Genomic DNA, 26,259 nt, shown 5'->3' on the forward strand with positions numbered 1-26,259 from the left:
GTGGGAAGAAGGGACACCCCAAAAGCCCTTCCTTTAGGAGGGAATCAGAAAGCTCATGTCACTAGAAAAATGGGCTGAGTTAGGGAATGACACTAGTAAAACAAGAGCCATTTCCATGCTTCTGTAATAAGTAGTTGTGAATCTGTACTGAAATTCACCTCAATTATACACATACAGAACGGAAGATACCTTAGAATCGAATTCAACCTTCTCAATTTACAAATGAGCAAAGAGATTCATCTGCAAACTCCCTCCCACCTACTAAGCAAGCTCTTCTTCCTGCCATGTCTTACTTGGCCAGGACTGGGAGCTCCCTGAGGACAGAATCACCACCTCTCCTGGTTGTGCATACCATGGCACCAAGGGCAGTAAGCACTAAGGTGGCAGAGCTGACACCTCCAGCTATCACAAGATGGCAGACCAACAACAATAAGGTATTCTCCTAACCCAGGGCACAAAGACAAGCATCCAACACAAAGACCAAAAGCTGTTTTCCCAGCCCACAGTGCTGAATCACAAGGCATGCTCAGTGCTCATTGTGAGGTACAGAGGCATGGGAAAGTATCACGTTTGGTTGCTGGATAATCCCACTGGTCCTTCATAGGCCTCAACCGAATACTGAGATTCACTAACTGAACAATTTGTTAAGTGTGGGTATTTAAGAATTGTGATCTTTTAGACAACCCAGTTAATACAGTCTTATTGCTTTGGGAAAATGAGTGCAGAGGGCTCTATAGATGTTTGGGGGCGGCCTGGTGGATGGGGAACCTGACTTGGAGTTGAGAAGACTTGGGTTGGAATACCACCTCCCCCCCATACTAGCCAAGTGACCACTGCTATCGATAAAGGAGCTTTTATATATAAAGGACCTATGGGCAAGGTGCTGGGTACAAATGGAGAGCATGAAACAATTCGATGTTCAAGGAGTCCCTTTGCTCTTATAAAGGTCAGGTTATCCCTTCCAAGGCCCCTGAGCAGCTCTTACTCATCTCCTGTCACTCAGATGACTTTTATCTTGCTCTCTTCCTTCTCTCACAACGATGGAGTGACCTTTCTCCTTACCAAGGCCAACCCCTCTAGTTGCCCCAGCATTTCCATTCCATTCTGTCTTCTCCAACAGACTACCCCCTCTGTCATTCCTCCTGTCACTAAATTTCAATCTCTCCCTCTCCACTGGCTCATTAGCCACTGACTACAAACATGCCTAGGTCTCCCAATCCTGAAAAAACCCTTGCTTTGTCCTTCTGTCCCTGCTATCTTTTCTGCCCTTTGTAGCTAAATTCCTCAAAAAGTCTACCTGCTTTGCTGGATTCTCATCAGATCGAGGCCCCTAACCATAGGAGTCCCTCAGGGGTCTGGCCTGGGCCCTCTTCCCTTTTCCCCCTAGACTATTTCACTTGGTGAGCTCATCAGTTCCCATGGTTTTAATTACCATCTCTAAGTTGACAATACTGCCCCAATCTTGACGCTGACCTCCAATCTTGAAGCTCTTACTGCCTTTCAGACATCTCAAACTGAATGTCCAGGAGACACCTCAACCTTAGTGTATCAAAAGCAGAACCCATTCTCTTTCCCCCTATACTCACCCCTTTCCTGTTACTAGAGAGGGCACCACTGTCCTCCCTGTCCCTCAGGCTCACAAATTAGGAGTCAGCCTGGATTCCTCACTATCTCTCACTCTCCATATTCAAGCCTTTACCAAGGCCTGTCACCTTCACCTTTGCAATATCTCTCCAATAGGTCCCTGCTCTGCTCTGACACTCCTCACACCTGGACTATTGCAACAGTCTGCTGGCAGAACCAGCCTGACTCAGGTCCTTCCCCACTTCAATTTATCCTCCATTCAGTCACTAAAGGGATTTTCCTAATGAGCAAGTCTGATCACACCACCTCCTACTCTGTGAACTCCCTAGGTTCCCTGCGGCCTCCAGGATCAAATGTGTAAGCTGTGTGGCCTTCAAAGACCTTCACAGCCGAGGCCCCTCCTGCCTTCTAGTCTTCTGACACCTGACTCTGGAGACAGGCTCTTTGATCCTCCTGTCTGTTCTCCAACAAGATGCTCCTTCTCTCAGCTCAGACTACTGACCGCCTTGGGAGTCCTGCAAGGCCCAACTAAAATCCCAGCTTCTCAGAGAAGGCTTCCCTAGCCCCTTTTAGTTCCACTGCCTTCTCTGTTAATTATTTCCCATTTATCCTTTCTATAACTTGCTTTTCAAAGATTTGTTTGGATGTTGCCTCTCACATTAGATTGTAAGCTCCTTGAAGGAAGAGTCTTTTTTGCCTCTTTTCTTATATGAACATTTAGCCTAGTTCATGGCATATAGTAGGTGCTTAATAAATGTTTATTGATTGATTAATATGGCTAGCAAGCATTGTACAAATCTTAAAGCATCATGTAAATGTCAGTTATTATTACTGGCAGAGAAATTGCCCAGAAAAGCTCAACCTAAAAACAGCAGAGTCATGACCCTCCAGTCAAGCCCTCAGGTCTTCCAGGCTAATTATTCAATCTATTAAAAACCCTTTCCCATCGAATGCTTACTACACACTCCTCTGGAGACCAGCTAAAGCAGCAATGGCAAACATTTTCCTCCTTCCCTGGGCTCTGCATTTGGAAGCACCCTACCCTCAAGGAGCCACCAGCACCAGCACCAGCCACCACCACCACCACTACCATCACCACCACCACCACCACCACCATCACCACCAGCACCACCACCACTGCCAGTACCAGCAGCGGCAGGTGCCAGGCCTTACTGACATCTGGGAGCCTTAAGGCTTGCTGACATAGACCCAGGTGATGCCAAACAGCTTAACTCTGGGCCTCGGTTTGGAAGAAACCCAGAAGCTGCTTGGTCACAAGTTTGTCAAGCTGCAATCAAAAGTCAAGTCACTTGAGCCTCCCCAGATGCCGCTTCTGATTCAGTGCTCTTGGCTCTGTATTTCTTTGGCTGTGGCACATTCTCCTTGTAGCTTAAGAGGCCACGCACTCACTCTGGGTGTATTTCCTTCACTTCTTACCTGACAGTGGAAATTAAATACTAACACTGGGTTCAAATTCCCCACTTGTCATATAATACCTGGGGATCAGCTCTTGCTGGAAGGAAAAACCCCTATTTTATACAGTGAAAGTCCCTTTTGAGAGGATTTGCCTGATTCCCTAAGGGATGGTCTTTTCCTCATTTGGCAAAGACCAAGTTTTATCCCTTCAACAGGCACTGACTGGAGAGCATATGTTGGTGTGGGGGAGACAGGGAAGACCACTCAGACTCCCCATGCATCCCAGTCAATTCATTCTTCATACCACCTACCAAAGGGATGTAGCTACAGGCTGATATCTGAGACCACTAAATACCCAATTCCTGGCCAACAGCAACACAAACTCCATCCTTTTCTCTATTCCCCTCTGGGGCATGGAGATTGCTCTGTGATTAACAGGGGGCAGATTCTGTTTCCATAGCTGAGCCAGCTGTCCCCACATCTGGTTGCCCTAGTCCCAGAGCCAGCCTAAGCAGCCCACTCCAAACCAATGGCCAACTACACCAAATGACTTAAAACAGAAGTCATTTTCCATGTATTCTGAAGAGCTCTGAGTTCCTCTGCCAAACTTGGGACTGAGGCCTTGACATCAGCCCTCCTGCCCAGATGGATGACGCCTCATCATTATTTATCAGGGTTACTTCTGTTACCAAACCAATCCAAAGATGGTACCAGAGCCAGAATTCAACTTTCCTTTCACTGGTGGCTGTGTTAGTTGGGTTTTCATCATTCAAATACAGAGATAGAAAAACAAGGTGTGGGTCAGTTAGTTAGGTGGCATCATAGTACACAGAATGCCAGACCTGGAGACAGGAAGACTTATCTTCCTGAGTTCAAATCTAGCCTCAGATATGTGCTAGCTATGGGCCCCTGGGCAAGTCATTTTACCCTTTTTGCCTCAGTTTCCTCATCTATAAAATGAGCTGGAGAAGGAAATGGCAGACCACTCCAGTATCGCTGCCAAGAAAACCCCAGGTGGGGTCACAGAGAGTCGGACGTGACTGAAAGGACTGAACAAGAAGAACAGCCAGAATGGGGCATAGTGGAAAGACTCCTGGGGCTTGAATCAGAAATCCTGGGTTCAAGTTCTGCCTGTGCTACTTATAAGCCCTGTGTCCTCAGGCAAATCACCTTCCCTGCCTGGTTCTCAGATCCTCCACCATAAAAATGAAGAGGCCAGAATAAAAGCCAAGGTCTCTCCAAGCTCAAGAGCTGTAATAATGAGCTTTTATTCCTAGCATCTATCAGCAGGTTTTGAATGAAGTAACAGCTTGGCCTGCTAGGAATTCTTCAAGTCCTTGGGCCTCAGTTTCTTCATCTGTAAAATTAGGGAACTGGACTAGATAGCCTGGAAGATTGGTTCAGCTCTAGAACCAGGGGAAGAGGGGAAAGGGAAGAGAATGAGCTTTACGTAGCTCCCACACTGTGCTAAGCCCCTCACAAATATGATTTTATCTGATCCCCACAGCAGCCCTCGGAGACAGGTTGCTCTTATCTCACAGTTGAGGAAACTGGGGCAAACAGATGTTAAGTAATTTGCCCAGAGTCACACAGCTAATGAACTTCTGAGGTTGGATTTGAATTCTGGTCTTCCCAGCATTTATGTGATGCTATGACACCTCAAAATTCCCCACTAGCTGCAGTTGATCTCTGTGGAGACCCTCTGATCGATCAATCAATCAGTAAACGTTTCTTGGGCATCTACAATGTGCCAAGCAATGGAAATGCACATTAACATATTTTCTCCAAATGTGGCCTTAAATTGAATGAGCTTCAGATGAAATTACACAAACAGCTCAGCAAAAGCTTCCAAAACAAATGTCCGTCACCACCATGTACAAAGACTGCTGTATGTTACAGGCAGAAATCAGCTGTCCCCCCTCCCCAACCTTGAACTAAGGCCCCTCTTCCAAAAGAGACATCAGAAAGCATAGTCCCAGGAGAAAGATGAGAAGCTAAGATACATTCAAGTAAGAAAAAAGGAAGAGTCTCATTCCCTTTGGCAAATAAATGCAGCAAGGGAGAACTAGGATTCAGCAAGACAGTAAGACATGGTTTGGGACTGTGGCAAATGAAATCATTCAGTCGTGCAATGGGAAACTGTTGGGGAGAGGGTAGAGGGAAGAGGAATCTAATTCATTCCTCTTGTTTTAAAGAACTTTTTAAAAATTTCTTTCAGTTTGAGAAACTGAGCAAGATTTAGATATTCTCCCACATCTTTTGCTTTGCCTTTTGGAAGGGATCAACCAGGCCAGCTGTATTTGTTCACTGGCTTAGCCTAATTCACCATACATTAGCTTGAAATAACTTCAGTTTTTTGCCTCAGTTGCTTTACTCCTCCACCCCTCCCTTTTGTTTAAGCTTTTGAGATTTTGTTAGAAACTTATTCCATAGGATGGTCCTAGGATCTGGGAAGGGAGCTGAGAGACCATCAAGCAGAACCACCTTATTTTACAGATAAGGAAACTGAGGCCCAGAGACATGGCAAGACCCAAAGTTACCAAGAGGATAAAGCACAGAACAGGGGTCTGAACCTTGAGGTCCTCTGACTTGCAATCCAGGGCTCTCTCCATTAGACTGTGAGGCATCATTTCCTGATTAACCCTTCATCCCCTCCTGTTTAGGCAGAGTGGCGTCCCAGAAACCTCTCCACAGAGCCTGTGGACTGAGGATGGGTCGCAGAAATGGGTCTGAGCTGCAGGTCAGAGGACAGCAGCTCAAAGGGAATGGAGAATCAGCCGAACCCCAATATGCTGACACAGCGCCCTTCAATGATGATACTAAGCTTCCTTCCTAAACAAAGCCATGACATGTCCTGGCAGAGTCTGGGAATGTTTACATTAATACTTATGTGCATATCCTTGTAAAGCTGTGTTAACATGGAGTAATCCAGATTCAGGTGGGGATAGGGAGTAAAAGGGAAGTATTTTCTAAACTTGAATGAAGAACTTGAGGGTAAGGAGGGGAGGTTGATCTCATTTTCATCACTAGCCACAGACAATGGACAAGGGCTAAGCAGCCGAGGCTGCAGTCCAGCAGGATCAGATCACAACTTAAATGGAACTGCCTGGGATGAATGAGCCCTCGAGGCAGTCCTGCAGCCAAATAAATCACTGTAGACAGGAAAAGAGACATGCACGATAGGCAGATAAGCCCTGCTATAGGAGAAAGAATGATAAAAATGCCAGATGTTGTTAGGTACTGGCAGAAACCCAGACCACCACTGGCAGATAGCAAAGAAAGCATCATCTTCATTGAGAGCTGGGATTGGCACTGAAAAAACACTCACTGCAAGTCAGGGGTACCTTCCGGTATCTGTGACCTCCTTGGGCTAGAAGCCTCAATGCACAACCAAGAAATTGCAGGGGAGGGTAGGAAAGCCCAGCCTTTAACCTTCTCTCATTCTCACAGACCAGACAATGCAAACTGGATTCACCAGGGACAGCACAGCTGCTGCCTCCTGCTTCCAGAGATGAACCAAGCCTTAAGGCCTCTCCTTTCCCCCAAGGTGACTCACATCTCATGCCCATCACCTCTGCCCAGTCTCCCTAGCATGATTATGTCAGAGAGGTTAGAGGAGGGGCACAATTCAATTCACCAAATCTGTAAAGCCCTTACCATGTGTAAAGCACTGTGCCATGTGATGGGGGCTACAAACAGGGGAAATGATTCAATCCTTATTCCCAAAAAATGGTAGCAACGATATAGCAAGTGCACAAATAGTCATAATGAAGAATTGTATAAGGGCAAGGACAAATCCAAAGTACTTTAAGAAAATTCCAGTTCTTGACCCAACCATTCTGGAGAGCAATTTGGAACTATGTCCAAAGGGCATACTATTTGATCCAGCAATACCACTACTATGTCCCAAAAACATTTTTTAAAAAGGGAAAAGGACTTATTTGTACAAAAATATTATATATATATATATACATATATATATATATATATATATATATATCTTTTTGTGGTGACAAAGAGTTGAAAATTGAGGGAATGCCCATCAGTTGGGGAATGGTTTAACAAGTTGTGGTATATGATTGTGATGGAGTGTTATCATACTATGAGAAATTATGAGTAGGCAGATTTCAGAAAAATCTGAAATGCTTTACATGAACTGATGCTGAGTGAAATGAGCAAAACCATCAGAGCGTTGTACACAGTTAACAGCAACATTGTGTAATGATGAATTGTGAATGACAGCTATTCTCAGCAATACAATGATCCAAGACAATTCCAAAGGAGTCCCGATGAAAAATGCTCTCCATATACTATTTTCACTTTCTCTATTTTTTCATGGCTTTTTTCTTTTGAGGGTATTTCTTTTTTCACAACACAACTCATATGGAAATATGTTTTATGTGATTACATATATATAAACTATATCAAATTGCTTACCTTATTAGGAAGGGGAAACATGAGGAAGAGAGGGAAAAAAATGGAAACTCAAAATTTTGTAAAAATAAATGCTAAAAGTTGTCTTTACATATAATTGGAAAAATAAAATTTTATTTAAAAAAAAAGAAAATTTTAGTTCTAGCATATTCTACCATGTTGGAAGAGTATACGCTAGGCCAGCTACTAGATAATTCATTCTTTGGTCACAGCATCCCATAAAACAAAGTAATCATCTTCATGAGAATAATTCATGGAGGAGGCAGTATTTAAATTGTGTCTTAAAGAATGAGGAGATTTTAAGAGGTTGTAAGGGCAACCCCACTGCCATATCCAGGGTGCCTGCTAGCACAGGTCCTTAGATCTGCTTTACTTGGAAAGATAGCTGTTTAAGGGGTCAAAAATCTTTTTCTAATTACATTCACTAGTTCAGGGGAAAAGTCAGCACTCTGGACTTCAGATAAAATACAAACAGAGAAAAAATAAGCAGAGAAATGAAGACCAACAGACAAGGCTCTGACTACCTGAATCAAAGCAATGTTGCTATATACTTTACATACATCCCTGGATGGAGAGAGAGAGCAGTAAGGGAACTCTGAACAGATAGCCACTCAGAATCTTGACCAGGAAATCACAAGCTCCTTCTCATAAGGGAGCCCCCAAAGCAAAATACCAACTCAGAGTATATATACACTTCTCAGAGCCAGAAGGCATCACAACCCTCATGCCTAATTAACTTAGTACCAAAAGGTGTGAAAGCCTTTCTACAAGCAAGCCTCCCCTAAGCAAGCTTGCCTTAATGGGCTCCACCTGAGGCCTATAATTGGGTGGGGAAGATTACCAAGGTGGAGATGAACATGGAGGACATTTCAAGCAAGGGAGACAAATATAAAAATATGGAGATAAGAGAGTACAGAACAAAGAAGAGGGAAGGAGATAGCTCTGCCATTCATTTTAACTTGAACAAAGTACATGAAGGGGAAAAGAGAATTCATGATATAAGGCAGGAAAGACGTGTTAAAATCTGATATGGGAAGCCTTTTTATTTGTTTGTTGTTCATCCTTCATTTTCTTTTTGTTTGTTTTTTTTTTTGAGGGGTGGAGGCAAGGTAGTTAGGATTAAGTGACTTGCCCAAGGTCACACAGCTAGTTAAGTGTCAAATGTCTGAGGTAGGATTTGAATTCTGGTCCTCCTGACTCCAGGGTGGTGCTTTATTCACTCCACTACCTACCTGCCCCCATCCTTCATTTTCAAAGAAGACCAATAGCATCATGGGTGATATCATGACTTTCGTGTGAACTGGATTTACAAGAGGCAGGGTTGCACAAAGTCATCAGCCTCACTCTCTCTTTCAGAGTCAACAAAGTCCAGTGGGAGGACAAAAGTCAAGACAACTGGTGATGACCCAGGATGCGCTGGATGACCTTGGCATCTTTGACCTCTGACAAAGCTCTAAGCCTTTCACAGCACCTGCTTCAGCCGCCTTCATGGCCAGTGGAACAAATTGTTCTCATCTGCCCATTCCACCAGGGGAAGTCTTCTCATGCTTGGGGTAAACATCTCCCTAACTCACTGATGGGTTACCCTCAACCTGGCTTAGTCCATTTGCTGAGACAGTCTTACCAGGGTGTGAGTACTAAGCATGCTGCAGCTTCTTGGAGCCACAGATGAGAGTTGGGTGACAGGTGGATACCAAAGGTAGATGAGCTGTCCTAAAAAGAACATGGCAAGCCCTTATAGCAAAGGTGCTAGTCTTCCCTTAACACCCCATACGCCCCATGTTTAGGGGGCAAGGGGAAGAAGATGAAGCAGGGGAGCCCAGGGCAAAGTGAATAGGTGGGAGATTGGGTAAAGAGTAACATCACAGAAGTTTAGAGAGTGTCAAGAAAAAGTTGGTCAATAGATTCAAACGTCAAAGAAAAGCCAAGAGGCCAAGTACTAAGAAAAGGACATTTCAATTAGTAAAGTCATTGATAATCTTCTAAAGAGCAGTATCACTAGAATGGTTAGAAACAAAGCCAGGCTGCCAGGAGTGGAGGAAGTAATGGTCAATCAGCAGAATCAGAAAACTAGTCTTTCTAGAAACTTATCACTGAAGGGAAAAAGGGAGAGAGGACAAACACTCCAGGGCATGGAGAGTCAAAGGACTTTAGGTTGTTTGGGTGTTTGGGGTTTGCTTGGTTTTTACAATAAAGATATTTATCCTTGTTTGGGAAAGGGAAGAAGGGGAAAGGAAAGCGAGGAAGAGGGAGGATGAGGAGAGCGGAAGAATGGTAGAGGGAAGGAGGGAGAGGAGATGATTGATAGAGGAAGGCACAGGAGGCCTTAGTCTTCCGATGTGTGGAAAGAAAGAAAGGAGAGTTAGGCGGACTGAGTTTGGGAGCCAAGGTCAAATAAGACCAGAGCTTCAGGAAAGACTGCGGATAAACAGTCGGCACTTCCAACTGAGTCAAAGCTCTTGCCTTTCTTCCTGTCTTCATGCTCAGAGTTCACATCAGCAAATCCAAACGTTGGTTGCTGCAAAAGGAAATTATTTAAAACCACAATAGATTGGCAGAGAGCATGAGAAAGTGATGGTGTGCTTCCTAAAAGTCAATTGGAATTTAGTTGTTTTGTCACTGGATGTTCTGATTTCCCCCCTAGATGAGCAAATTTGGGTCCTCTTCCTTAAGGAAGGGACCCTCAGGCTGTTTCACTGAAAAGTTGTATGGAAATCATTCTGGGCCCCGAGGGGGCTCTGTTCCCCAAGAAGCCTCTATTCATCATCCCATCCCACTGTGATCAATCTGTAACTTGTCTGCAACTCCCAGAAGGTCCTTGATAAACAACAGAAGACAATGGATGGCATTCCCATTGTAGTAGAAGCCCCTCACAAGTAGGAGCTTTGATTTCTGGTACTTGTACCTTAGGCACCTAGCACATAGAAGGTGTTCATTAAATGTGTCACATGATCTCTTTTTAAAATGTGTATATTGTTTCTGTCTTCCTCTAGTTAAGCGTTGCAGGATGACATTATGTCTGTCCCCACCAAAGTGCTTAGTACGCAGGGTTTTACATATAGCATGTGCTCATTAAACATTTGTTAATCAACAGAAAGTGAGCAGAGATTCCAATTGTCCAGGACGCATCAAGAACAAGGCCATAGAGAGAGAGCCAGGAATCTCTTCTTCATCCCTACCCTAAGTATTTTGCATTAAGATGGCTGGTCACATGAACAAAGAAAGTCTTATGGTCTCCATACTCCTCATTCTGAGTATTACAATATTAATGCAGATTCACTTGTTTCAAGGTGGTCCCTTTAAAGGCCCCCAAAGGAAACTTCTTGTATTTGGTTTCAGGGAGGTGAGAAGGAAGATTGGGTTAGGAAGGTTCGGAACTCCTAAATATTCAAAGATGGGAAGTGAATGAAGTGCACACATTTCCATATGATAGTCGACAAAAATCCCTGGGCACTTTGTACTAACATTCTCAAAAACCCACTTATGGTTAGTGTTTCTTGCTCCCTTCCTCTGCTCCAGGCACAGTTGGATGGTGTCCAGCTCACACCAAATAGATCAGATTTTCTGTAGTCTTTAATGAAGTGTTGGGCCAGTTTGGCACAAGAGAAATCTCAAGTTTGTATATTCTTCCTGCCTAAAGAATTGTTACTCTGGGAATAGATTTTGAAATAATAGAAAAAGGGTACAGAGAAAGCCCAGTGATTTGGAAACTGCTGCATCAGGAGTTTAAATTTAGGGCTTCCTAAGACTTCTGCAAACAATACTCCCTTTTTCCATCCCATACCTGGGTCAAATTCCTTAAACCATGGTACCCCCATGAAACCTGTAAAGTGTCTCCAAAAAGTTACCCAGGGAGAGTGGGCAGTGAGTATGACAAAGAAGTACTAAGTGCTGCTTATCAGACCCACACCTAGGAAAGGTATCACAGGGCAATGGAAAGGCCACTGGGTTTGAACCTGAAAGTGCCATATAAACTTTGTCAATCTGTATTTTTATATTTACATATGTATATGCATAAATACATGCATATGTATAAGTACACACATGTACGCGTATCTCCACCCACATTTACATTCAATGGCCTCCAAGAAGCCATTTTACCATTCCTGGACTCAGTTTCCTCATCTATAAAATAAGGGAGCTGGACTAGTTCATGTCTAGCTCCAAGTCTGTGATCCCACTATGACCCCTTCAGTGTTAAGAGTTTTATGCTCTGGTATGAAGTTGCTGCTTAGGTCTCTTAGAAGTAACAGGGTTTGCCATGAAAACTGAAATGTAGTCTACCAGAAATTAGATTTATACCAATACCTCATGCCACATATCAGGATAAGTTTCAAAGAATATATGACTTAGACATAAAAGATCACATCATAAAGAATTTAGAAGAATGAGAAATAAATTTCCTTTTGGATCTATGGAAGGGGAAAAAGTTCATGACTAAACAATGGAATACAAGATAAAAGGGATAATTTTAATTTGTAAAATTAAAAAGCTTTTGCACAAACAAAATCAAGGCATCTAAAATTAGAAGGGAAACGGTTAACTAAGGAAAAATACTTACAGCAATTCTCTGATAAATGTCTCATTTCTCTGATATCTCATATCATGGATTCAAATTTATAAGAAAAAATAAGTAATTCCCAACCTGATAAATGGTCAAAGCTTATAAACAGACAATTCTTAAAGTAAGAAATCCAAGTTTTCAACAGCCACATGGAAATTTAAAAATGCTTCAAATTACTAATAATTAGGGAAATGCAAATTAAGACAATTCTGAAGAGTCCAAAACAGTTATCTCATGCTCCCTAGATCAACAAAAATGATGAAAAAAAGGAAGATGTTAATTGTTTAAAGGGCTGCTAGAAAACATATAAAACTACTGTAATCTCACCAGAATTATAAATTGGTCAGGTCAATCTGGAAAGCAGTTTGGAACTATTTCCTAAAAGTTACTAAATTGTGCATACTTGTTTGACCCAGTAATACATCTGGTAGGCCTAAACCCCCAAAAGAGATCAAAGAAAGAGGAAAAGGCTCCATATGTACAGAAATAGCTATAGATGCTCTTTTTGTAGTGGTTAAAGAACTAGAAACAAAGGGTGTGCCCATCAATTGGGCAAAACAAAACAGCAGAATACATTACAATATGTGAACGTGATAGAATACAATTGTGCCTTATGGAATGATGAAGAGGAACCTGAGAAATCTTGTACGAACTGAGGCAGAGTTAAGTAAACAGACCAGAGAACAATTCACATAGTAACAACAACATTACCAAGTCAAACAACCTTGACTTAAGAACTCTCTACTTAACATACTGACAAACCAAGATGGTGAAGGAGGTAATGAAATAGATTAAGACAGACATTTGTGGGGTGGCTAGGTAGCACAGCGAATAAGAGCGCCGGCTCCAGTGTCGGCATGACCTGGAGATTGAATCCTGGGCTCAGACACTCAGCACCACGCCCAGAAATAACCGGACCTGTAACCTTGAGCAAGTTACTTAACCCCAATTGCTTTAAAAAAAAAAAAAAAAAGCAGACATTTGTGAACATGGACAAAGTAGGAAATGCTTTTGCTTGACTTTGCATACTTACAAGATTTTTATTTTTCTTTTCTATTGGGGAGTGAGAAGGAGAAAAAAATCAAGGTATATTAATTGAAAATTTAAGTTCAAATATTTTTTAAACTATGAAAGGAAACATCTCCAGTATTTTGATGGGTCCATAATTTTATCAGGACAGCTACTCCCTGCAACCATTCATGCTTTCTATACTTTGTAATTCTTACTCAGTTCCTTTTGTAATTCCTCCATTTAGAAGCTACCCAACACCAGGGACCTTCCTCTACATAACAGGTTCTTAACTAGGTTCTGTGAAATAGTATTTCAATATAATTGGTTTCCTTTGTAATACTATGTGTTTTATTTTATGCATTGGAAAACATGATTCTGGAGATGTGTCCAAAGACTTTAACAGATCACTAGAGGGATCCATCACATAGAAAAGGTTAAGAACCCCTTCTCTAGGCTTTTTAATATTTCTCAGATAACAGCACAAGCTCCAGTCTTTCTGTTCCTAGAACTTGCTGTGTGACAGAGGCTGGTCTTTTCTTGTCACACATGTCCTTGATGACATCTTTTATACTATGCTTATACCAAGCTATTATCATCAAGGATGTCTTATACAACCTACTAACAACATCCATGTGTCTTTCCACTGCGGTATTAGAACATAAGTACTTTAGTTATTAACATAAGTATACAGGACTTTCTTTTCAAACTCAAGAAATATTAAAATGCCTGAGTGAGCAAACTAATCAACACTTATCATTTGCTCACTATATACAAATTCCAGTACTCCTAAGCACTACAGGGAGATACATATAAGGGAGGGGTGAAAAAGGCAAAGGTCCCTGCCTCAAGAAATTTAGAGTCCAGTCAGGAAGCAAGACAAGGGATGGGATATGACTTACTGGTACTATAAAAACAAACACTAATTAAAATAAGGCCAAGAGAATTTCTAGATTTTAGGGAAACACTTTCTGAAAAGATCAGAATGGTTTTAAGGAAAGTTTTCTGGAGGAGATTAGTTTTAAAAGAAGTTGTTGCTTAGTCATGTCCAATTCTTTGACAAAGATACTGGAGTAGTTTACCATTTCCTTCTCCAGATCATTTTACAGATGAGGCATAAAGGGTTAAGTGACTTGCCTAGGGTCACACAGTGAGTGTGGAAGGCTGGATTTGAACTCATAAAGATGAGTCTTCCTAATTCCAAGCCAGTATTCATACACTACGCCACCTAGCTGTCTTATTTCTCACTTGTACCATTGCAAGTGCCTCCCAACTGATCCTCCTGACTGGTCGCTTCTCTCAAGACAAACCACCTTCCACACAGCTGTCAAGCAGACCAAAAATCTGACCTGTCACTCCCCCTTTCAAACTTCATGAGCTTCAGATACAAACTCTGCCATGTTTAGCTTGTGGAAACCCTTCACACCTGGGCTCCAACCTCCCTAGACTTTCTCCCCATAACACACCCTTTGGTCCAGCCAAACTGGACCTTTTGCTTTGCTATCTCTTATCTCAGGGCCTCTGCCCCAGGCTGCCCCCCCTGCCATCCTGGAGTATACTCACTCTTTACTTTCATCTTTTAGAGTCTTTAATTTCCTTCAAAACAGCTTACATGTCACTTCCTATATAAAACTCTTTCCAGATTCCCCAGCTGCTAAGACTCTCCCCAACCCCGCTCAGTCATATATGTGTTTTGTATATATTTATAATTCTATGTGATATTTCCTCCTATAGAATGTAAGCCTTTTGAGGACAGGAACTGTTTCATTTTGGGGTTTATATCTTCAGAGCATAAGTGGCATATGCTTAATAAATTCTTGTCAATTGATTACTAATGAGAAATGAGATTAGCAAAATGGGAAAGGTCTACTTGACAGAGGGCCTCAAAGCCAAAACAGTGGGAACTAGATTTGATATAATAAGCAAATAAAGAATCCTGAAGCAAGAGAATGGCATGAAGGATAAAGATAAGAAAGCAAAAAGCCACAGGGCTACAGGTTACAAAGCCAATCCTTCCAAAGGGGATTCTGAATGAAATTCTCATTTTCTGAGTTCCTGAAAACTATGTGGCACCAAACTCCAAAGAGAAGTTTTAAAAGGAAGGGAAATCTTAAACATCAAATGCAAACTTCCCTGCTTCCAAGCAATTCAAAAATGAAACAATGTGGACCCTTAGAACCTACTCTTCACCTCAAATTCATGTAATTTTCTTTATATGCTTTGGTATCAATATTGATTAAAGATTCATCCATCTCACCTCGCCTATGAGATTATAAAGTCTTTACAGGAGCAACAATTATGTCTAATTAGGATTTTAAAATTCCAAAGCACCCAATCACATCCCTAAAATGTGATTTTAATGATGACATCAATGATGGGGAAGAACAAGGCTACAAGACATCCATTTCTAGAGAGGGTTTTTGTAACATAATTTAGGTCACCTGCTCATCTAAGGTCTGCTTCTATTATCTCAGTAAATTAGAGATATCACACTTTTTAAATGAATTATTACAGATCCATCCTCCAAAGACTAAAATTCCTTATTCCTTCTAAACAATGTTCATACATCTCTTTGCCCTTCCATTCTTCTATCAATAAAAGTTGATCGAGTATACCCTATAAAGGGTAAACTCCAGTTTATAAATCAGTTTAATTACAGTTTGGTACTCTCCGGCCATTCTGTATTAACATTAGAAGATTCTGTGATTGATTTGGACGTGTCTTCCAGCTCCCAGGTGACAGTGAGAGCCTCAGTCATATATGAGGTAGGCCACAGATGGTTAGTGCCAGTTTTTCCCCGGCATATCACACTACCCTGCATTCCCCAGGTCAGAGGTTTCAAGGCTGCCCTCTCCCACACAAACCAGAAAAAGAGAACATGAGCTATTTTCAACAATCTGATCTGTTAAGGAATCCTAAGTAGCAAATCAAAAAGACTCATTTGATAAGGGGCATTTTTAATAAGTTGAGCTTCTCACCAGGATTTTCACTCTGAAAGGTCAGAGGGGTGAAAAATGGGGAAGATGCAGTGTAACATCTCCAAGTAAGTGCAGTTAAAGAAATGAAGAGGGAGTGGGGTGGGGGTGGGAAGTGTCTAGTATTACTAGACCAAACATTCCTCAAACCTTATTTTTCTGTGGGGGGAAGGGAGCACTCATGATTCTTCATTATATACTCCTGCAACATAATATGTGGTGCCATCTATCCACATACTGGGAATCTGAACAGGGATAACAAAGGATGGTTTGTTTTATGTGCTAACAACAGACTCACAACTGTTGTTTGATGCTTCCCAAGCATCTCTTCTTCCTTTAACATATTATGGCTCTACCATCCAGGAACATGTAAATCCTTCCTGAATTCATTTCAGTTTCTGTCCCGTCCCATCTCAGTCAGGCTCTTTTCACTTACTATCCACTGTGCAAAGCTGGCCACCCTCTCATTTGTCATCCTCAGAATCCTACAATGACCTTCAAGTTTGAAGGGGCTCCCTCTCATTCTAGTTTTTGAAACTGCACAAACAAATCCAAATTCATCGTCCTTTTCAGAAAGTTCTGGCTTTGAATCTCCTCTCAGCCTTCGTTTTCCAAGCTCAGGGGGCCTCTAGTTTCTCCGACTGTGTGCTCCTAGGGAAGCCTCAGTGTTTGATAGACATATGGTATGTGTTTGCTTATAAAGTGTTTGTGGCATTACTATAATTCCTGGGGCTAGCACATCATTCTGAGTAATCACCAGTGCCTTATAAATGTGTGTTAAATAACTGTTGGGAGGGGGGGAGAGTTTGGAAGATGGAAAACTATCACTTCTCCAGAATGTTCTCTGTCTATATACTGTCAGAATGATGTGCTGCCATAAAGGCCACGGTTTCTCAAGTGTTCAGGCCCAGATTTCCTGATTCTAAGGCCTTGCATAGAAAGGGGAGAAAACTCCATTGTTTTAGTAAGGATTCCAGCTATCTTTAGAAAAGATCCAAGCAGGGTAGGGGAGAGTATTCTGGCTTTTGACTTCCTGAGGAAAGGGGAGGGGGGAAGATTAGAAGGGAATTCGTAAGCTTCTTCCTGTGTTTTCCAGAGAATGCTACAGGTAAACCTCGGGCTAGGAACTGCCTTCTGAAGAGGTACCCACTAGTGCTGGCTACGGACATGACACGCGCTCCCCCTCGCGGCCAACGAAATTGGACAGAGACGTGCCTCGAGCCGAGGAGAGGACCTTGTTTCCGGATCGTGTTCTTCCCTGGACAGCATTAGCCAGTCGGAGGCTGTCTCTAAAAAAATGCTCCCTGGGCACCCAAGGCCATGCGTGATGACAACCCGGACTCTCAGCTCGTCCCTAAGAGAGCCTGGGGAGATCGGCCGAGATCAGCAGGCCAGCATCTGTGCCTCCTTCGCTGACCAGTTTCCTGGTCTGATAGTGGCCTCTTTCCTCCTCCCTTCCAGAGCCTCAGTTTCCTCCTCTGTAAAGTGAGAGGATATTCTGCTCAGTGATCTCCGAGGTCGCCTCCAGCCCTAAGTGCTCCGCTCCTGTGGTGTCCCCAACAAGAACCCCTGCTTCTCTTTCCCGGAGAGCGCTCGAGAGCCCCGCGATGCCCATCGCTGGGTCCGAGGGCTGGCTCCCAGCAGACGCCTGCCTCCTTCCTACTGGTGGGGTCTACTAAAAGGTGCCCGGGAAAGAGAGGAAATCAGGGAGAGAGGAGAGCAGCCCAGCCCCGGAAAGGTGCCGCAGCCGCGGCGCTCTGGCCGCCCAAGCCCAGACAGGGGCAGTGCCCTCCCCTAGTCCACTCACCGGCGGTTCGCATAGCCGCTGCCCGGAGGTGCGGGACCGTGCTCCTGGTAGCTGTGCTGCAGGGCTGCGGACGGGTACGGGTAGAGGAAGCCGGTGCCCACAGTACAGCCATAGAGGCAGCACGCCCAGGGGAGAAAGAGGGGCAGCTTCATCGCTGGTAGGGGCCGGGGTCCCGCACGAATCTGCCTGCCCACTAAGGACTCGCCCCGTGGCGTCCCGCTCCGCCGAACGGGGGAGACATGGGGAGCCCCGGGGACCTGGGGAGGGAGTGGGGGGTGGCGATCCGGCGGGGTAGGAGGGCGAGGGGCTCGGTGCCTCTGGGCCCGGGGTCAGGTCTCGAGGCAGAGATGCCCGGCGCTGTTCTGAGCGCCCACGCGGCCGGGCTTGGGCTCCGGAGCCGCCTTTTCAAATTCGGGGAGGGGGACTGCGCTCAGTCCGTCAAAGGGGGCGTGGGGTTTCTCCGTTAACCCTTGGAGGCCCGGGCGCCAGCGGTGCACAGGTGGGCGGGGACCCTGGAGGGAGGCGGCCCCACCACTGCCTGCTCCCGCCGGTCCCCTTGCGCTTCAGACTAGCTTGGCAAAAGTGCCATACCCCAGACATCTCCCCAGCCTCGTAGATGAAGGGCTAGAAGGGACCTCAGAGGCCAGCCAGTCCAGCCCAGTCATCTTCCAGGGAAGGAAACTGAGGCCTAGAGAGGGGAGTGACTTTCCCAAAGTCACACAGAGCTACAAATTGAACCCAGGTCCCCTATCTCCAAAACTAATGCTGCACCATCCACTTGGGGGAGGTCCTTCCACGTATAAGTGCAGGGAGCTTCTCTCCTACATTTTACCTCTTCAGCTGGTGCTCTTAGAACGTCCTGGAGCAAACCCCAAGCACCCCCTCCTTCACACAGGGCCGAATCTGACTACAAGAAGAGGAAGGTGACTTTTGCCCAGTCACCCAGAGAGCTAGCAACTCTATGGTGATGAAGGCCTGTTCTGTGACTCCCACCAGGCAGGGCACATTTCATTTCCTGTCCCCACTGGGGGAGGTAGAAGGAGTGGAAAACTCTTCCTCTCTTGAATTTTGGACACTGGAGGGGTAGGAATTTTCTTCTGTTTTAGCTCTCTACCCTCCCAGTCTGAGCTTTTGCCCAGTACCCTGTTACTGTGAGAGCTGTGTTAAGTTGGACACACTTCTGTCCTGCCCCAGAGCAACACTTTTGATGTGCCCTGCGGAGGGAAGTAAGAAAACAACTGCTCCCAAAAGGGTCTCTTCTGCCCTAGGCCTCATGGCTAAGCCAGAGTTTTTGAGGATCACAGGCCTCAAGAGACAGAGAAGCTCTTGGAGGCCATCTGCTCCAGTTTGTTCCTTTTATGAAATCCCATGCCCATTGCTACAGGATTCTCTCCTTATTGGTGGAGGGTGACAGGCAGGGCTGGAGGTTGGGACACTCCAAGCTTCAAATCTTCGGGACCCCAAGCATTGCTGACTCTAGCTTCTGACTTCCAGAGAGAAGATAGAAGAGGTCAGCCCTACTTCATGTTACCGAAGGAAAAGACTGGAAAGACATCATGTCCTTTTTCCATTTGCTAGATGAGAGACTAGGCTGAGTTTCCACTTGAGGGAGATCTGGGATGCTCAGTCTTGGTTGAGCTGCGTCATTTGCTCCAAATGGGAGAGTTCCTTCTCTCTGGACTGGCTGCTCTATATCCAGTGATAGAGATCTCTGATTTCTCTTTAGCTCTCTGGATAATCAGTTTCTTTGCTATTCACTGTGTTCCTTGTGGAATTGAGATTTAATGGGTAAGGTGTCGAGCCTTGGCTATAGAACTTGGGGTCCCTCCTTCCCCAAAATGACAAAGCAATCAGAAGTGAGATGGAATGCCATTATATGCCCTAGACTCATAGTATTTAAGGGTGTAGGTCGCTATACTTCTCTCTCAGTAATCTCTCTCTGAAGGGAGCAGAGTGGCCTCCGGCCCTAACTTTCTCCTTCCCCTCCTGGAAGGACTGAAAGTCTTCCTTACAGAAGGGGGAGGGCAGAAGAAGCCAGAGAGGTCTCCTCTGCCCCCCTCTCACACAAGGACAGCCCTTGCCACAAGCGGGCCTCTCAATATGTGTGGGGCCCACTCCTGTCTTACATGAGGAAGCCTCTCCTCTATCCTCCGGGTCTTTCCCTATATGGAGATGAGGAAATAAACGTTATGCTCAGAGATTCAAGTGACTTGCCCAAGATCACACAGGTAGGCAGTGACAGGGGCCAAGCCCTCTTGACTTCCAGGCCCAGTGCTCAGACTGCTGGACTCCATCCATGTTCTGCTCCTCCAAACATTTTCAGTCTATATCTGGATATTTAAAAAATATAACAGGAAACTTCATTGCATTTCAATCCTGTGTCTAGTCATAGATATTATGCTTAATAATAATAGAGCAAATAGTTTCTCAGTGGAGAACTACAACCTGCAACAGAGCTCCCATCCTTTGAAGGCTCAAGAGATTTGGAGAATACATTCCAGATTATAGGGGCATTATTTGAACTTTGCTCCTTCTAGCTCTTGGCCAAGCCCCTACAAATGAGAATTAATTCTTGGAAAGTAATTTTGTAGGACTTGTGGTTTCTACTTTCCCTTGTTTTTTTGCCCAGTAAGATCTGCTGGCTGAGAAGTGGCAGTGTAGAAGCAATCACACTGGCATCCCCAGGACGACTGCTAGCACAGGTTCTCGGATCTGCTTTTCTAAGAAAGATAGCTGTTCAAGGGGTCAATGATCTCTTTTAATTACATTCGCTAGTTCAGGAGAAAAAGTCAGCACCTTGGACTCCAGAGAAAATACAAGCAAAGAAATAAAGACTATCAGACAGGGCTTCTAACTGTCTGAGTAATTAGCACAGATCAACAGACAGATCCAACTGTCTGACCAAGGCAATACATACATAGTTAACCTGAGAGAGAAGCACCAACATTTGGGTTTTTCAAAGCCTTCCCCCCACCCCTCCCCAATGGCTAACCTCTTCCCCTTGTCTCATCTAGTCAAATCACAAGAACACTTGTCCAATGAGTGAACCCCAAAGCAAAATGCTAACCTCAGAGTATATATACCCTTTTAGAGCCAGAGGGCATCACAACCCTCTGGACTCAGAGCCCAATTAGAAATTAGAAAAAAATGTGAAAGCCTTCCTACAAGCAAGCCTCCCCTAAGCTAGCTTCCCTTAATGAGTTCCACAGGAAGCCTATTAATGGGCGGGGAAGATCTTAAATCCCATTTCAGGCAGTTACATTGTAGGTGACAAACAGTAAGGGTCAGCTGTCATCCCAGACTTCTTTTTCCTATACCATCAATTCTCTGTAAACGAGAGGAACAGAGTAGTTGAAGAAAGGCAAGGATGATGCAGATGGTACATATGGCTCCACCCATATCACCTATACTCTAGTATAGAAAGCCTCAGAGCAACTACCTCATCACTAAAGGACCAATGAATACTCCACTTACTTCGAGTTAGCCCTATTCTATCAAAGAGGACATCAGGAATCTGGTAGAAAGAGGGCAGAGTCATCCTCCCAAAGTGTCCTTCAGTAAACAGTCACTGATCTTGTCAGCCTAACTACACTGAGTTGCTTCCAACACACAGAAGGCTCAGTGGTCTCAAGGGAGCCGCCTGTGACTGTCCCCAGGGACTGGATCCTAGCCTCCCACAGAAGCTTCTGGCTGCATCCTCACCACCTTTGATGTTATGAAAGTTCACATTTTAGTCTAAAATCATTGCACTGATATGGAATCACATCAGCCAATGGACAGATCCATTAGGGATTCAGACACTACACGGAAGCCCTGGGCTCTTCTCCCTCACTCAATTTCACTTATTCCTCTTTGAGCTTCAATTTCCCCCTAAGCAGACTCAGAAAAATAACTGGCTCCATAACCCACGTCATCACGTTGGAATGAAAACATGAGATGGACTGGACAGGGCTCTGACAAAAAGGTTCTTCTAACTAGAAAGTATACTGGTTGAGAAAGGGAAACGCTAGCTTTCCAGGAGCCCTAGCATCGTGATAATTCCCTGTCTCTGGCTCTTTGTTTTGATTTGCATGGTGCTGGCAAATGGGTCCTGAGACTTTCCAGCTGATAAGAAAAGTTCGAGCATCCTATTCAGTAGACAAAAAACAGAGATTAGCTTTTGCTGAAGTCAGCATCAAGATTCATTGAACAGTGAAGTAAATACTCACCAAGTTAAAGCCAAGGTAAATATTGACCTTCCAGCATAATAAATTCTCCTGGTAATCTAAAACAGAAGTACCTCCACCCCCCTCAGGATTTCCCTGTGCAGCACGATTCAGTAACACCACTGTCTAGGAGGGTGAAAGAGGGAGGAGTGGGCATTTGGTCAAAACCTTTCCCCAGGCCCTCTCACCCCTTTTACACATGCCCACACTCTTATCATGGATCACAGGTGACAGCAAAATATCTCAATAGTAAAGGGGGAAAAAAGAGTTGAACAATTAAAAGGATTTTTGTTCTAATGGATTATGTCCCTGACCTTTCTGCACAATCTGGTCCTCAAGTTTGGCTCTTTTAATCTGAACACAAAAGCCGTAAGTGACTTTTCTCATTATGCCCCCAAGTGCACCAAAGCCTAACTGCTTCTCAAAACTCCATTAGTGAATTTTAAATGCAGCACAAGCCTAGGAAACAGCTTCATTTGTTTGACCTACCCAGGCCACAACAAGGCGGTTTCAAACAGTGGAAGTTTGAGAAGAAAATTGTACACAGACACACACACACACACACACACACACAGACACACACACACACACACTTTCTGGAGAATAGATAAAAATGAGAGGGGGGAGGGTCACACCATGCACTATTAATCGTTGCTTTGGGAGACTTAACTTGGAAGCTGTATATGTTCTCACCTACACAACAGAGAGGAGAGCTTTGGACCCCAGGTTCCTAACCCAAGCATTCCTCTCCTCTCCTCTTTCTCTCCCAATCTCTCTCCCTCCTTTCTCTCCCAATCTCTCTCCCTCCCTCCCTCTCTCTCTCTCTCTCTCTCCCTCCCTCCCTCCCTCCCTCTTTCTTCTCCTTCTCAATCTCTGTTTCTCTGTTTTTGACTGCCTTTGTTTCAATCTCTCTCTCCTCTTCCTTCTCTCACTCAATCTCTCCCTTTATTTTTCCCTGTGACTCTGTGGCTCTTTCTCTCCTCTCTAGCTCTTTCTCATTCACTCCCCTTCTTTCTTGCTCTCTTCTCTTCCTCCTCCGTCATCTCTCTCTGTCTCTATCTCTCTCCCCCCATCTGTTTCCCTCTCTCCCACACACTCCAAGAGGCAGGAGTTCCTGGACTATAACCTTCTCACAGACATGGTTGTTTGCCCTTCAGCAGCACCTTCAGGGCGGGCGTCCCTGGTCTTGCTGTTCGGTATAACCCAGCACACAGCCTGTCTGACGCTGAGTACCACTTTCCTTACCGGCGATCACTCTCCTAGCCTTCTGCTGGGTTTTATGTGTCTTTGTTTCTCCAGCACCGAGTACAATACCTTACATAAAAGAGATGTTTAATCCATGCTTGTTAGGTTTTTTAAGTTGAAAAAATTATCAAAGATGACCAAAGATGAGGATAATCAACGTTGAAGGGTTATGGGAAGAGGGGCACACCAATGGCTCAAGCTAGAGTTGTGAATTGATCTAACCATTGTGGAAGGCAGTGAAATTCTGCAAAGAAAGTGACTCAAATGCCCATAGCACTTGACCCAGAGATCCCTCTGCTAGGTACATGCTCCAAGGTACATTCCAAGTGATGAAAGGAAAGGCCCTATATGCACAGAAAGATTGCTAGCAGTACTTTTTGTGGTGGCAAAGAAGTGGAAACAAAACAGATACTCATCCACTGGGAAATATCTAAATAAATTGTGATGCATGAAGGCAACAAACCATAGGGAATTATGAATATGAAGAATTCAGGAAAACATGGGAAGACTTTTATGTGAAAAAGTGAACCCAGAAAATAATATTCACAATTGCACCAATGACGGAAATGGAAGGGACAACAACAAAACAGATGACAATGAGTGCCACGCTTGTCCCCAGAGACGAGCCACGAGGAGGCCGCTTTCTCTTCTTTGCAGAGGTGAAGGATTAGGGTTATGAAACCTGCACATAACCAGATCTTCCCTTTCTTTTTTATTCTTTGTTAGAAGGGATAGCTCTCCAAGGAGCGTGAGGAGGAATATACTGGAAAATGTAGGCAATGCAAAAAGGAAATATGTCAGTCAAACTCATTTTAAGAAAACACAAAAAGGGCTAAAGACCAATGAAATAGACATCTTACAGCCAGATATCATGCCACATTCCAAGATCGACAGCCCTGTGGAGGTGAGGGGAGAAAAGGCACAGGTCACCTATTCACCATGTAGTTATGGTGAAACCAATGCTTTTCCAAGTGCTTAAAACTAAGTTACTTGATGATGAACTGTACAAGGGGAGAAAGTTATACAATTGAGTCACATGGAAGAAGGATATTAGAATTACAAGTACATTTTAAAAATCCAAGATGGAGGCAAAAGGGCAGTTAAATGGTAGGTTTAGCCAAAAGTCGCCCACTATATCCATAAGTCATTCCCACATCCAATAGGATAAAATATTGCGAAATATCTTGACCTTTCCACTACAGTCTATGTATCAAAAGTAGGCAGGTCCTTTTGTAATTGGTCAAATAAATCTATGTGAGCAACTTCGTATTAAATAGGTCATTTGAGAATACTGTAGTTCTGAGGGAGTTCTGATCAATTGAAAATTATAATTGGCAAAGATTTCTTATTACCAGCCTCCATATAGAAATATGGACTAGCAGTATGACCACTACAGACCATTAGAATGTTGCCTGTGCCAACCACCCAGAAGCTGCCATTCTGAAGTTTCTTGGACTCAGATATGTAGGCTTTAAGAGAGACAAATTAATATGTGCAAGTGGAGGTTACAGGGCAAAATCCCAAAACCTTAAGTGATGAATTCCAATGGTCACTCAGTCTTGTGAAGGTCTCAACTGTAAAATTAGGCAGGTCACAAAACCATAATCGGCCTCATCTAGGCTGAAGCAAGTTAAGATAGGCCACCAGCACCAGACATCTCTAGCTCTTTCCCCTGGTTCTTCAGGACTAGCCTTCATGATGGAAGGAAGGGGCCCAAACACAGCATGTCCCAGATTCATTACCATAGCCTTGTCTCTTCTTCAGCCCTATACTTGCACCTCATTTATATATGTCTTGACATGTTTCATAGTCAGCTCTGTAGACACTAGTGGAACTTGCCTTTCAAATCCTGTGACTAAGTGAAAACAGTTGCCAAAGATGAAAAAGTAAGTGGTGTTTTATAGTGAGCAAAGTCGATCTTCATTTAGAATGGGAGAAAAAAAATTCACCTAATTTTGGATTTTTTCTGATTTCTATAACCTAAAATTTAAAGTACACAAGGACTTCATGAAACCCTTCATGTACATAGATTCTAGCATACAATGGCCACACAATCTACATTAAATACTCATAAATAAACTTTTTCCATGGATTGCCACTGCCAAATAATTCATCATTAGGTAATTAACCTCTCCGTACTTGACTAGGTTGGTCCTCAGAAAGCAAACATAACTGATTACAAGAATCATACTTGGTACTTGAAAGTGGATCGCTATATGATGTATCTAGTCATCTCAAAATATCTTATAAATCTCAGGCTACTAACACTGCTTTCAGTGGTCACTATGGTAGGCTTTTATCTAAATAAAACAACTCGGCCAGGGTTTTCACATCTGTTGTTGGAAAAGGACATGCTTTTCTGAACAATAAGGGAGCAGAAAGGAGAAAACATACTTCCTACAGGCTTTCCCCTGAACCACATCAGTGTGTTTTCCTGTTGATACTAGGATACAGCAGAAAGAAAACAACAATGTTGTTTCACTTGATAAAACCTGACAGCAATTTAGTATCATGAAATGTTCGTTTGAAGTTAAAACAACTTCAAGATAAGCCTTCCATTTAGAAGGGGAAAAGAGATAAAGCTATCTCAATGAAACACTGATTTGTTTTAGTCATTAATTAAGAAAGAGAAAGTCCAATGAAGTTACCTTTGATTAAGAAACTCCATGGCTGCAGAATTAAAGGTTTGAAGTGATGTCCATGGTAACATGAGTGAGCAAACAGAAGCTAACTATTGGAAAAGAGGCTTGACTTTTGTCTTATACGGCATTCCTTCAGCGGATCTGTGATCTCCTCAGTGTGGGCATAACCTCCATCAGGGCACACCATCAGCTATTAATGTCTTCTTTTCCTATAATCTACCTGATACACTAGAGACCTTCCTTTAAGACAGGTCTGTGTGTCCTGGATCCCTTTAGCAATTTGGTGAAGCCTATGGCAATCAGGTGGTCCAGGAGATGGAGCCCTGGACCTGGAGTCAGGAAGTTCTGAGTTCAAATCTAGACTCAGACACTTATTAGC

At 43.8% G+C, this 26,259-nt stretch overlaps 1 protein-coding gene across 5 annotated transcripts in view; it reads right to left on the reverse strand.

Annotated features, from left to right (window-relative positions):
* Window positions 1-18,206, reverse strand: part of COL26A1 (collagen type XXVI alpha 1 chain) — a 278,588-nt gene extending 260,382 nt beyond the window's left edge. For 2 of the 5 annotated variants that reach the window (XM_069089404.1, XM_069089401.1), the window contains exon 1: window positions 17,789-18,205. In XM_069089404.1, coding sequence (XP_068945505.1) covers window positions 17,789-17,940 — 152 coding nt within the window. In that variant the 5' untranslated portion in view covers window positions 17,941-18,205. Of the gene's footprint in view, window positions 1-17,788 lie in introns of all 5 variants that reach the window. The other 3 variants (XM_069089405.1, XM_069089403.1, XM_069089402.1) reach the window with 2 other exon arrangements.
* Window positions 18,207-26,259: the final 8,053 nt, after the last annotated feature.

Source organism: Petaurus breviceps, unplaced genomic scaffold (assembly GCF_028583685.1).
Source record: "Petaurus breviceps papuanus isolate PSGF00001 unplaced genomic scaffold, PetGlider_PUasm1.0 186, whole genome shotgun sequence".
In the NCBI taxonomy this organism is placed as follows: Eukaryota; Metazoa; Chordata; class Mammalia; order Diprotodontia; family Petauridae; genus Petaurus; species Petaurus breviceps.